This window comes from Artibeus jamaicensis, unplaced genomic scaffold, assembly GCF_021234435.1.
Source record: "Artibeus jamaicensis isolate MK-2021 breed Jamaican fruit bat unplaced genomic scaffold, CSHL_Jam_final scaffold_1964, whole genome shotgun sequence".
In the NCBI taxonomy this organism is placed as follows: domain Eukaryota; kingdom Metazoa; phylum Chordata; class Mammalia; order Chiroptera; family Phyllostomidae; genus Artibeus; species Artibeus jamaicensis.
Window position 1 is genome coordinate 9,757,999 of NW_026522030.1, and position 11,754 is coordinate 9,769,752.

Genomic DNA, 11,754 nt, shown 5'->3' on the forward strand with positions numbered 1-11,754 from the left:
GAATAATAAATAATCATAGATAACTGTCATTGCATACTTTCTAAGGGCCAGGAAATCCTCTAACCACTTTATATGCATTATTTTATTTAAGTTATCATAGTATTCTCTTCATCTAGTTTATATGATAATTACGCAATTGTTAGTTGACTTGTTTTTTTCCCTTCGTTTTTAAATGTAATTAAACCAAAATGAATTTATTTATATTTGACCAGGAAATTTGTTATTAGGATATTTAGTTTTCCAATGTCTTTTGCTTATGTTGTTAATTAATTTTATTAGCTAACTTGCTTTTCTTCTCTCTCCCCACACTGGACTGGAAATTCTATGAGAGTAGCACCTGTTTAACCCACTGTCCTGTACTGATTAGTGAGTCTCGACCATTCCAGTAGCTGCATAAATTCTTATTTAATGAATAACTGTTGAGTGAATTGAGTCTTGGCCTCAAAATAAAAATGTAGAGGCCGTCATTATAGTGCATTGTGTTTTGTTATTAATAAAATTATTTTAACGCAACGGATTGGACCTAGTGAGTGACCGAACAACCCACCAGGTGAGCGACTGCAGAGGAGACAGTGGGGAGGCGGTGCAGCTTGTTGACTGCTGTTGCCTGTTTGCGCGCGGGCGGACAGGCGAGGGAGTGGGCAGTTGGACCGGCAGCGGTGATAGAGGGCGCCGCCATTTCCCCCACTCTGACCACGCCCCCACATACAACGTCACAACTCAGCGACCTGAGAGTCCAAGGAGCCGCTTCTCACATTTAAAGAGCCAGAACAGACCAAAAATGTCGCAGGAAGACCTCAAAGCCCCAGAGATAAATCTAAGCGATGAAGAAATAACAAAACTCTCAGACGCACAGTTTAAAACACTGGTCATCAGGATCCTCACAGATCTAGTTGATTATAGCCACAAATTAGAGAAACATATGAAGGCTAAACTAATGGAAATGAATGGAATTGCACAGGAAACCCATAGCGATGAAAAGGAAACTGGGACTCAAATCAATGGAGTGGACCAGAAGAAAGCAAATAATGGCCAAACAGAAAAGAGTCAAGGAGCAAGAATTCAAAGAAATGAGGAGAGTCTTAGGAACCTCCAGGACATCTTTAAACGCTCCAATATCCGAATTATAGGGGTACCAGAAGGGGGAAAGGAACAGCCACCAGTGGAAAACTTATTTGAACAAATAATAAAAGAAAATTTCCCCAATCTGGCAAAGGAAATAGACTTCCAAGAAATCCAAGAAGCTCAGAGAGTACCAAAAAAGTTGGACTCAAGAAGAAACACACCAAGGCACATCATAATTACATTAGCCAAAATTAAAATGAAGGAGAGAATCCTAGAAGCAGCAAGAGCTAAGGGGACAATCACCTACAAAGGAGTCCCCATCAGACTGTCAGCAGATTTCTCAAAAGAGACCTTACAGGCAAGAAGGGGCTGGAAAGAAATATTCCAAGTCATGAAATCTAAAGACCTACAACCAAGATTGCTCTATCCAGCAAAACTAAAATTCATTTAGAATGGAAGGACGAAAAGTGCTTCTAGGTAAAGTATTCCGGGGGGTCCACCGCCTGAAAAATGTGGAACTTTTCAAGAAAGATATTAAAAAAAAAAAAAAAACACACTCAAAATTATTACCACACCCCCAAGCCAAAAAGCGGGGTGGGGCGGGGGGGGGGGGGGGGGGGGGGGGGGGGGGGTGGGTCGGGGGGGGGGGGGGGGGGGGGGGGGGGGGGGGGGGGGGGGGGGGGGGGATCAATACAACACTTAATTTATTTTAAAATATTATAAATAATATAATTTATTTTAAAACTTGTGACATCTGTTTTTAAGTATTTGAGGTTAATTATTAAGTAGTTGTCTCATATTCTATCAATAACTTTTATGTGTTTTATTTGGGGAGAAACACGTTCTCTTGTAGACATTTCAGTTTTGACAGTGTGGAAACTAAAATCTTTAAGATCCCACTTTAGAAGAACTTACCCTGGAGCAAGGGCTCCAGGCTCAATCATATTTTCCATTTGCTTCTGAAGACTCCCCGAGGTGGGGTACAGTGGCCATATTTTTCTTACACTATTATTGTTAAATCACAAGGAGAGGGTGGATTATACCACAAGTGGTACTGTGACAACTGGACAGTTATTTGGAGGGGAAAACAGCTACATCCTTGCCTTACATCTAACACCCCAACACTAAAGTCAGCTCCGAGCGGGTTGAAGACTTGAATGTTAAGAGAGAGAGCAGAACCATCTGAAGTATAAGAAGGTACTTAAGCTTCAGAAAGGCACACCACTGGCAATTCATAGGTAATTCTTACTGAACTATCTACAAAGATGCACACGTAGAAAAAGACAACTATGAATACTGACAGGTGAAGCCTGATGACTTAGTGATAACACATAATAGAAGTCAAGTTCAATTTTATGGCAGGTGCAGCTGGACCAGCACAGAGGGGCCCCTGTGGCCCTCTGCTCATGATAGAGACCCACTATTAAAAAGGGATGAAGAAGACTTGTGTTTTGACCAGAGGCCCAGGGACTCAGTAAACTAGGCAGATGGCTCTCTAGAGTCCCAGAGAACTTCAGAAATGTATCATTCTACAGACAGCACCCAGAGTAATTAAATCAGGCTAGTTAGGGGAGACACCCAAGCACTGGTGTGTCTTTAAAAACTCCCAAGGTGGTTTTGACGTGTAGCCAGACGGATGGCCAGTCATCCACGTTCATTTCTCAGGGGCTATTCTATAGGGAAGCTGGGGAGATCAGGAGATTCCCCCCCCCCCCCCCCCCCCCCGCCGTTTCGGCCACCCTGCGTCACTGTGACATTTCTTCCCCTCCTCACAGTCTGTAATTTCCCTCTTTATGGTTTCTTCTCCTACCATTTTGATTGCTCTTTTCCAGGTTTCAATATTACCTTCTTACTTCTGCCTGCCCCTTAAATATTGGTCTTTCCAGAGCTTGGTATCTTGAAATATTCTCCTAAATCGCACATTTCATTTAGTTCTAAGATGTCAGCTGCCACTTGCGGGCTGCAGATTTCCATTCTTACGATGCAGAGTGGGCATTTTCACCTCTATAAGCCTGTTCAGGGAGTGCATACCCCCTCCACAGATAGAGCCACAGCCAACCCAAGCCAGGAAGACTAAGAAGGTCTTGACAAGGTGGAGGAAAGAGAGAGACCTTTCTTAAAGAACATAAGAGCACAGAAATTGTGCTAAGAAGTACCCTTGTAGAAACTCCCCCAGCCTAGACCGCTCATCCTTTCCTTGAATACTTAGAGCACAAAGATGGACCCGAGGCCAAGAGAAAGAAGCCTGACCTGGGACAAGAGAAGAGAAAGGAGGCCCTGGGGGAGCACAGAGGAAGCCTGTCTTCTGCCCACCGAACAGGGACAGGAGCAAGCTCACCGGGACACTGGAAGGGAAAAGGAAGCGCTACTTGGACCACCTCTCCGTTCCACATACGCCTGACCGTCTAAGGATCAAACTTCCCCAGTAATGAGCGGCACCGTTCTCACAACTGGTGACGCATGACTCTACCAAGCGTCTGAGCCCCGCCTGTTGACCCAGAGACACCGCAAACATAACATGGGAAACGAAGCCCTTTTCCTCTTTCACTCCCCCACACACACACTGGCTGCTCCTCACCTGCACCACCTCCACCAATGGAACTGCCATCCCCCCTGCCTGCTAGGGTGAAATTGTGTACTCCCTAATTCTAATGTTGAAGTCCTAATTCCAGTGCCTCAGAATGTGACCCTATTTGGAGATAGAATCATTGCAGATAAAAAAAAAATAACTGAATGACTGAATAACTGGATGAGGTCATTCATGGGCCCTAATCCCATTCGACTGCTGTCCTTCCTTATGAGAAGGGGAAATTCTGACCCAGAGACGTGCGCACAGGGAGAACAGCACAGGACTCTAAAGGCAGAGACCAGGTGATGCATCTACCGGCCAAAGGACACAGAAGAGTGCCAGCAAACCACCAGAAGCTGCATGACAGACATGGCACAGATTCTCTCCACGGTCACCAGGAGGAACTGACCTTACAAACCTTGATCTCAGACTTCGAGCCTCCACACCTGTGTGAGACAACGCATTTCTGTTGTTCAGGCCCCCAGTTTGTGGGACTTCATATTGCAGCTCCAGCAAACTAATGCATCAGCCAAGGAAGACACACCCTCCATCTCTCGCCCCCACACCCAGGGATTGGGACACGCATCCACACACAACCCGCATCCAGTCACTAGCAACTTCCAGGGACACGCATATGACTAGCTATCCGTGGTGCTTTGCTTTGTTCTGCAGCCCTAGCAAAGTCACACACTGCCCAACGGAGACCATACTGTCCGCCGCCCCATGCTTATCCGGTGACTAGATCCCATCTGACTTCTACGTCCAGTCTCTACTCTGTTTCCATTGCCTCTGTAGTCATATTGGGTTTGGGGTAAGCTGTTAGCCTGATGTTAGGAGAAGACAGAAGGGGGCTTGATGGTCTAAGTGGAGCAAGGGAAGGTCCAAGCAGGTGCAAAAGACAGAACGTCTAAGACTGGGGGTGGTACCAGAGGTGGGGGAGGACATGGCAGGTAGAGGGCCAGGGAGCGCCCAGCCGTGGGAAAGGTAAACACCAGCTGGCTGCCCGGTGGCAGAATGCTGAGGCCACAGAGGCCGCGTCAAATGTCAGAGAGGTGGGGCTGGCTAGAGGCCTGGGCTCCCCTGGGCTCCGTGCCCCAGGAAGGGGACAAAGTGGGGCTGGGCTTTTGCCTGAGATGTGTTTTGGGGCCGAGGGCAGATCTGGGGGACAACTTTGCTCCTGGGTTTGCCGCCCGCACATTCCCGAGGCAGCAGCGGTGTGAGGCTGCAGAGGGTGTTTCTTTCCCCAGTGCAAACCAAACGGACAGGTTTGCTGATGGGGGTCCAGGTTCCAGTCCAAGAGCTGTGAGCCGAGCGGGCACTCGGCATTCCCAGCATCAGCTCCAGCTCTGCCTGTGGGTGGGAGACCTCACCGCGGATTCTGAACTTCAGCAGGAAGCACTGAAGGGCCTGGACTGCGCTGCCGCCGCCTTGGGCCTCAGAAGGACTCTGCGCCGCTGTGTTCGCCTCCCCCTCAGCCCCGTGGCCCTCAGTCTCTCCCCCGCATTCATCCCTTTCCCCTTCCTCCTCCTGCAGCCCCTGCCCACCTCCCTCTTCTCATCTACTGACCCCCACAGTCACCTTCTCCCCCATTGTCTCCTTCCCTCTTCGCATGCCCCTTCCCGCTGCCCAGTTAGTTCCCTGCTTCCCCTGCCTATTCCTCCCTCTCTCCCACCCCTTCTCCTCTCCTCTCCCCATTGCCCCCACCCCACACTCAGCTTTACTCCTTCCCCCACCTTTTGGCTGAGCCCCGCGTTTGCCTCCACTCTGCTCCTTTGCACTTAGTTTCCCCCTGCCAGTGCCTCCTCCCTCCCTCCTCCTCCCAGTCATCTTCGTCTCCTTCTCCCTCCCCTGCATCTTCCCACCCTCCCTCCCCACTTCCCTCCCCCCCCCTTCAGCCCCCCCACCTCCTGCTCCTCCCGCTCCTGCCCTTCCCAGTGTTTGCATTTCTCCCGGATCCACATGAAGGGGTTGCCGTGCCTCGGCTTGTGCCCGGCCCACTTCTGGCAGCTGGGGTCTGGCTTCATGGCTGACGGCTCCAGGACGCAGGCCCTGGGGAAAGGGCCCCCACTCAGCGTCCAGCTCCTGCGAGCCCAGTACCTGAGGCAGCAGCAGAGGGCCCAGGCCCACCTTGTGGTGCTCCCGAAAGGTAGGGCCAGGTTGGTGCTGGGAGCAGCCGTGGAGGGGAGGAGGGCCTGGCTGGGGGTGGACTGAATAGGGTGGCCGGGGGTCCCAGGGCACAGCCAGGGGAGAAGACTCCCCTGGTGGGGAGGAGCAGGAAGGCAGGTCCCCTGGAGTGGGAGCCAGAGCAGGGAGGCTGGCTTAGGGTAGCCCTGCTGGACTCAGTCAGTCCTCTGTCTACTGAGCCAGGGCCCTCTGCCAGGCATCTGGCCAGCAGCCTGCTGTTCCCTGGCCTCTGCTCTTCTGTTCCGATCTTGCTGGACTGGTTTGCCAGGTAAGCCAGGCCGGGCCCCCCTGCTCGGCCAGGTGGGGAGATGGGAGCGCTGCTTCCTGGCTGGGTCTCACCCAGGCACCTCCTGCAAACCCAAGAAACTGACTCGGGAGAGAGGAGACGTGGGTCCCTAACAGCCTGGGTCCTGGCCCGAGGCAGTGCCGGGCTCTGAAGCCTGCTCCTCACAGACTCAGACAGCAGCTGGGGAGGTGCGATGAGACACAGAGCCCCCTCTCTGAGGGGAGAAGCCTGTTCCTCTTGGGAACTCAGATTTCATTGCAGGAGGAAGTTGGGCACCCAGGGATCAGGAATCAAGTGATTGTCAAACCCCAGTCCTTCAACCTCTAAGAGAGGAACAGGTCAAGGGAGGTGGGACGGTCCCCTGAAAGGTCAAGGCTGTGCTGGGAATTTCTGTGGCTCTTTGTATAGTTCAGCACTCATTGAGAAACCCGCCCCACAGTAGGTCAGGCTGGAAAGAAATCAGGAGCCAGAGGGACCGCACCATCCCTAACAGGAAGTGTGCTGCCTTCTGGAGACAAAAGGGCCACTTCTGAGCTGACCACCTCCCACCACTTGGGCTGTTGCCAAGCAATGGGATCCATTTGAACCAACTGTCACAGCCAAATAACCCCCCCGCCCTGCATCTCTGCAGGCAGGCTGAAGCTGAAAGTTTCCTAAAGCCCTATCTCATCCTCAAGGTTGTTCATTCATTCATTCAGCAAACACCCATTAAATGAAACCACTATCCAACGAAAGCACCATTCCTAACATGCCTGCAATCCAGACTCATGAATCCATGCACCCAAGACAACTCAGACCTAACGTGCCCCATGGAATTCACCGTGCCCTTCCCCTACTCCTCCCAGCTGGCCCTTCCTCATGCATTCTATAACTCAGAGCTACCTACTCCAGAAAGAAATCAGGGTACATTTACAAAAATAAGGTGAAGATGTCGCTAGGGAGACAAAAAAGCAATCTTGCCTATCTCTGAGCAGCAGGGGAGATGGCGGTGCCGTTCATCGAGACAGAGAAGACAGAAGATGAAGACACTGGGGAGGGAGGGAGAAAGCTGTTTGTGAACATGCTGCATTGGAGACCATTGTCTGCAGGACTTCCAACCAGCCTGGACCTCGGGGAAAACACTGGGGCTGGAGAGAGAGATTTGTAGCTGAAGCTGTGAGCTTGGGTAAAGGTGTGGCAGGTCGATATGGAAACTGATAAGAGGCTAGGATGAGAATTAGAGTTCTGGAGTATCAACTACTTAAGAGACGAGCTGAGGAAGAGCAGCATGGAGCGACAGAGAGGAGGCAAAATGGTAGGACAGGAATATTATAGCCGTGAAAAGAAGGGAACTCGTTCACGGGCTGGGCCTTGGGTAACCACAGTTGAACTTTGAGAACATTACGCTAAGTGAAATAAGCCAGTCACGAGAAGACAAATACTGTGTCATCCCACCTCTGTGAAGTACCTGGAGTCGGCAGATTCATAGAGACAGAGAGTGAAGGGGTGGTTGCCAAGGGCGGGGAGGAGGGGGAGGCAGAGAGCTGTGGCTTTATGGGTCCAGAGTTCAGCTTGGGAAGACGAAACGAGTGCTGGAGACCAGCTGCATGGCAGCGTGAGTGTACTTAACACTACTGAGCTGTACCCTTAAAATCACTAAGGTGCTAACTAAGTCTTGTGTGTGTTTTACTACAATTAAATATTTTTTCATGGGTAGGAAACAACAGGAGGTATTCATGTCATGAAGCCAATTGCACAAAGGAAATTCAGGAGATGGTGACACTCTGTGTCCAGTGCGCAGACACCCTGGAGGATACAGTGGCCACTGAGATTGGCTCCGACTGGAACTAGATTCCAGTGTCTCAAGACATTGAGTTGTGTTTGGAAGGGCAGGTAGTCTGGGAGTTGATTCGTGGAATGAAGGGCCCTTGAATTAGCATTCTCCATCCGGTCTTAGCATTATGGATGGATCTAGATTCTAGACAGTTGGTTCTAAGGAGTGGCATCGCTGTACTGAGGCACAACGTAGGGGCACCGTGGAAGCCTGAGCCGGGCCTGGGAAGGCCCTGTGCCCCAGTGGCTGGCGTCCAAAAGGCATGCGCTTTTGTCACATGCAGCTAGTGTGGGACTCGTCTCATGGGGAAGGGACTGGGGATGAGGGCTCATGTCTGGGCTGGGTGGTTTACGCGCACATTTCATCGGACATTCTCAACAGCGCCAGCAGGCGGCTCCTCTGCAGATGTCCATTCCCTGGTCCTTCATCCAGTGGAAGGAGAAACCAAGGAGGAGCGCAAAACGCCTCTCCCCTAACCCCTATCTTCCCGCAAATTGAGCCAAGGATGGGGAATTAAGGAAGCAGCACGTTCTCCTCCTCCTCTGTTCACAAATTAAGCACAGAGCCTGTTGAATGAATATCTGTAAAGGTTTTCACGTTAGCGACACCAAGAGGACAGTCGAGCAGGAAGGAAGCAGGAACAAATCTGTCTCCCCACGGGAGTTAGTGCTTGCAGGACGGAGATGTGGCAAAGACCGCTGCACAGGTCCTCTGTGTCTCCTCGGGCTTCCTCTGACCCCATTCCTCCAACACTCTCCCTCCACTCCTGCCATATACGTTGTCACCTGCAGGGCCTCCTGCAGGTGACAAGTGCCAGAATGCTCAAGGGAGCTTCGCAGACATTTCAGAGGGCTCTCCAGGCTGGTCACAGGCCTACTTGCTATAAGAACGTGCCTTTTAGACATTCACTCCCACAGTCCTCGCTGCCACCCAGAGTGGACGGGAAACTATCATGTTGTATAGTGGTAAGAATACGGCCTTAAAGAAAGACTTTGGTCTGCATCCTCATCCCTGAAGCCCCTTCAGGGAAGCAGTGGGTGCTGCAAACGCGTTCCTAGAACAGAGTCAGGAGAAAGGAAAGATAACGGCCAGTCCTCCTCTGCCCTGGGTGGTAAACCCGTTCTCAGAATCATACGACACACAGACCCGTAAGTTGAGCCCTTTCCACTGGCGAGTGTACGTGAATCCTGACAGGTAGCCACATGTGTGCCTTCTCTCCTTGACATTCTCTCAGCCCGAGATGCTACTTCCTTTGCTCTTCCCAGGGGTCGCTCCCTCAACGCAGTAAAAAACGAAGGTCTATTATTCTGTTATGCTTGAGTTTTTTGCCATGGCATTGGTCACCCTCTGAAACTTGATTATATTCATTTGCTTATTGCTTTTCTACCCACTAGAATACATCATGAAGTTATGGGTTTTGTCTCCATGTTCACTGCTGCATTTCTGGGACCTAGAATAAATAATGCCTGGCACATAATAAGTGCTCAATAAATATGTGTTGCACGAATGAATGCTTGTGTACATGAGAGAGAGAGACAGCTTGCATGGGTGTGAGTATGTGAATGAGCAAGGCTGGGAGGGCGTGCACTTGTGTAAGCGTGTGTGAGTGGGATCACGTGTGTCCCCATATATATGCGTGCACACACATGCAATGTACCGAGTACCTGGCCTCTGTGCCATTTGGGGCATAGCCTTCATTAATGAGAGCTGCCCACGTACCTTCCAGCGGCGACCCTGCTTGTGCCTTTGCTTTCTCAGGAGGGAACACACCTGCTCCTGCTGAATCCATGGTCAGCGCCGTTTGGATCAACAAGGAGAGGAGGCACTCACCGTTCCTGGACCAGGTGGATCCTCAGGCGGTGGGGATGCAGGAGGAGGTGGGCGGAGCCTACCCACAGGTCCTCAGGGCTCCATGGCGCACACACCTACAGACGCATTGCTCGGTCCAAGCCTTCCACCAGGAGACCAGTCATCACATAAAACACAAGGGCAAGTTCACAGGGTCTGAGCAAAGGCTGCCGCAGCAAGGGGACCCAGGTTTGCTTGAAAACAAGCAGATGACTCAGCAAGAAACCACAATGCCAGAGGCAGCCCCCCAGCACCAGGGTCAAGTGGGCAAAACCCAAACGCAGGCATTGGGATCCAGCTTAAACAACGGCATCCGGTGTCCTTCCTCCATAAAGAACCTACACAGGTCAGGAACACCAGCTCACTATCCATTTCCCCAGAGGAAAACTCCCAGGATCTCCCAGGCTGCCCGCAACCTGGGCTTATATGGCCCAGCCTGATGCTTTTCCATGCAGCCAGATGTCCCCCCGACTTTGAAGCCATCTGCAGTCTCATCAAAGAACCCAGGAGCAGAGCCACAAGAGGGCCTCCAGCTGTGCACAGAACTGGACTAACTCCAGGGTAGGGGTTGTGGGAAATGAACTGCACGGTGGGCACAGGGTCTTGTCCTTCGGCAGAAGAGAGGCTGCCCGGACCAGACTGCTCACAGCTGCAGACGAAGGAGCGCTGTCTGACCAATGCAGCCCTGCTCTGCTTCAACAAGACGTTGCCATGGAGCCCCAGATGCCCGGTAGGACGCATGCTCAGTCCCTAGCACCGGGGAATTCTGGGAAATGAAACAGGGACCCCAGCCCCTGGACCGCCTTAGCAGTGCCCTGGAGTGTGGACGAATGTGGACAATCTTGTGTCCACTGCCTTCTGGTGATTTCTCACATGTCCTGGAGAAGATGAACTCTGAGAATTGCCTTTTTCTGGTTGCTCTGCCTGGAGGCCAGCGCAGTTAAAAGTCACTACGTTTACTGGTAGTGACCACACTGTTTCAGCTTCAGCATCCCACGGTATGGTCCCCCAGGAGAAAAGGGGGCAGAACAATGCCACCTGCCATTCCGGGTGTTTAAGGGGCCATTAGGAAGTGTTGGTCACCTCTCACCTCCCACTGAGATGCCCCCCCGCCCCCCGAATCACAGAGCTATTTCCCTCCGTCCTTCCTCCTTGCCTTCCTTCCTCCTTCCCTTCTTTCTACTTTTCTATTTGTCTGTCATCTCTCCCTCTTTTCCTCCCTCCCGCTCTCCTCTTTCTAAATTAAGTTCTTACTAACACTGCCCATCATTCAAGACCTATGGTCATGGGAGTCTGAGCCGAAGGAGCCAATGAAACGCTCCTGCTCAGAATACACGCGCTCCCCTCGCACTGTCCCCTTTGCTGCCACAGCTGGATCCCTGGGTTCCTTCCCCGGGTTTTTCACACCTGGGAGAAAAGGGAGCAGGTGTCACTTGGGCGAGACGGGGAATAGAGCATGTCTTTCCTGGTTAATATTCAACTTCAGCAATGATATTCAAACACACCTGAGGTGCCCTTTTCCCCTATGGATCCTCTCCCTGTAGTTTCCCCCACATCTTCTCCCCCCACGGCAGAGCCTTGCCTGCCCACATCCTGAGCTGTTAACTAGGATTGTCACTATCTGTCAAAAATACACGTGTGCTTGCTGCTTGGACCACCCAGAAACACTCCAGTTTGGATGGTCACTGTGATTCCTTTCATGAATAATTAATAGAGCCAGTTATTGATTTTTTAATAGTCTAATGAAAAACAAGAACATTTTCTGAAAAAAAATTGTGTCCTTTGATTTTATTTTAAAAAGGATTCCCACTCCCTGGCCAGATGGCTCAGTTGGTTGGAACATCGTCTTATACACCTAAAGGTTGATGGTTTGATTCCTAGTCAGGGTGTGTATGAGAGGTAACCAATTGGTTTCTCTTACATTGATGTTTCTCTCCCTCCCTCCCTCTCTCTCTCTCTCAAATCAATAAACACATACTCAGATGAGGA

General features: G+C 51.0%; 1 protein-coding gene across 1 annotated transcript; it reads left to right on the forward strand.

Moving 5' to 3' along the window:
• Nucleotides 1-5,546: 5,546 nt before the first annotated feature.
• Nucleotides 5,547-11,507, forward strand: CUNH9orf152 (chromosome unknown C9orf152 homolog). Its single transcript, XM_037152711.2, has 2 exons — nt 5,547-5,780; nt 9,676-11,507. Exons 1-2 carry the CDS (start codon nt 5,594-5,596, stop codon nt 10,203-10,205), a joined length of 717 nt encoding a protein of 238 aa, XP_037008606.2. The 5' UTR covers nt 5,547-5,593; the 3' UTR covers nt 10,206-11,507.
• Nucleotides 11,508-11,754: the final 247 nt, after the last annotated feature.

Bases quoted from the DNA above. Each gene is read 5' to 3' on its own strand.
- CUNH9orf152 (XM_037152711.2), top strand. From the start codon at position 5,594: ATGAAGGGGTTGCCGTGCCTCGGCTTGTGCCCGGCCCACTTCTGGCAG. The intron at 5,781-9,675 runs GTAGGGCCAGGT...TTGCTTTCTCAG, and splicing joins CCTTGTGGTGCTCCCGAAAG to GAGGGAACACACCTGCTCCT.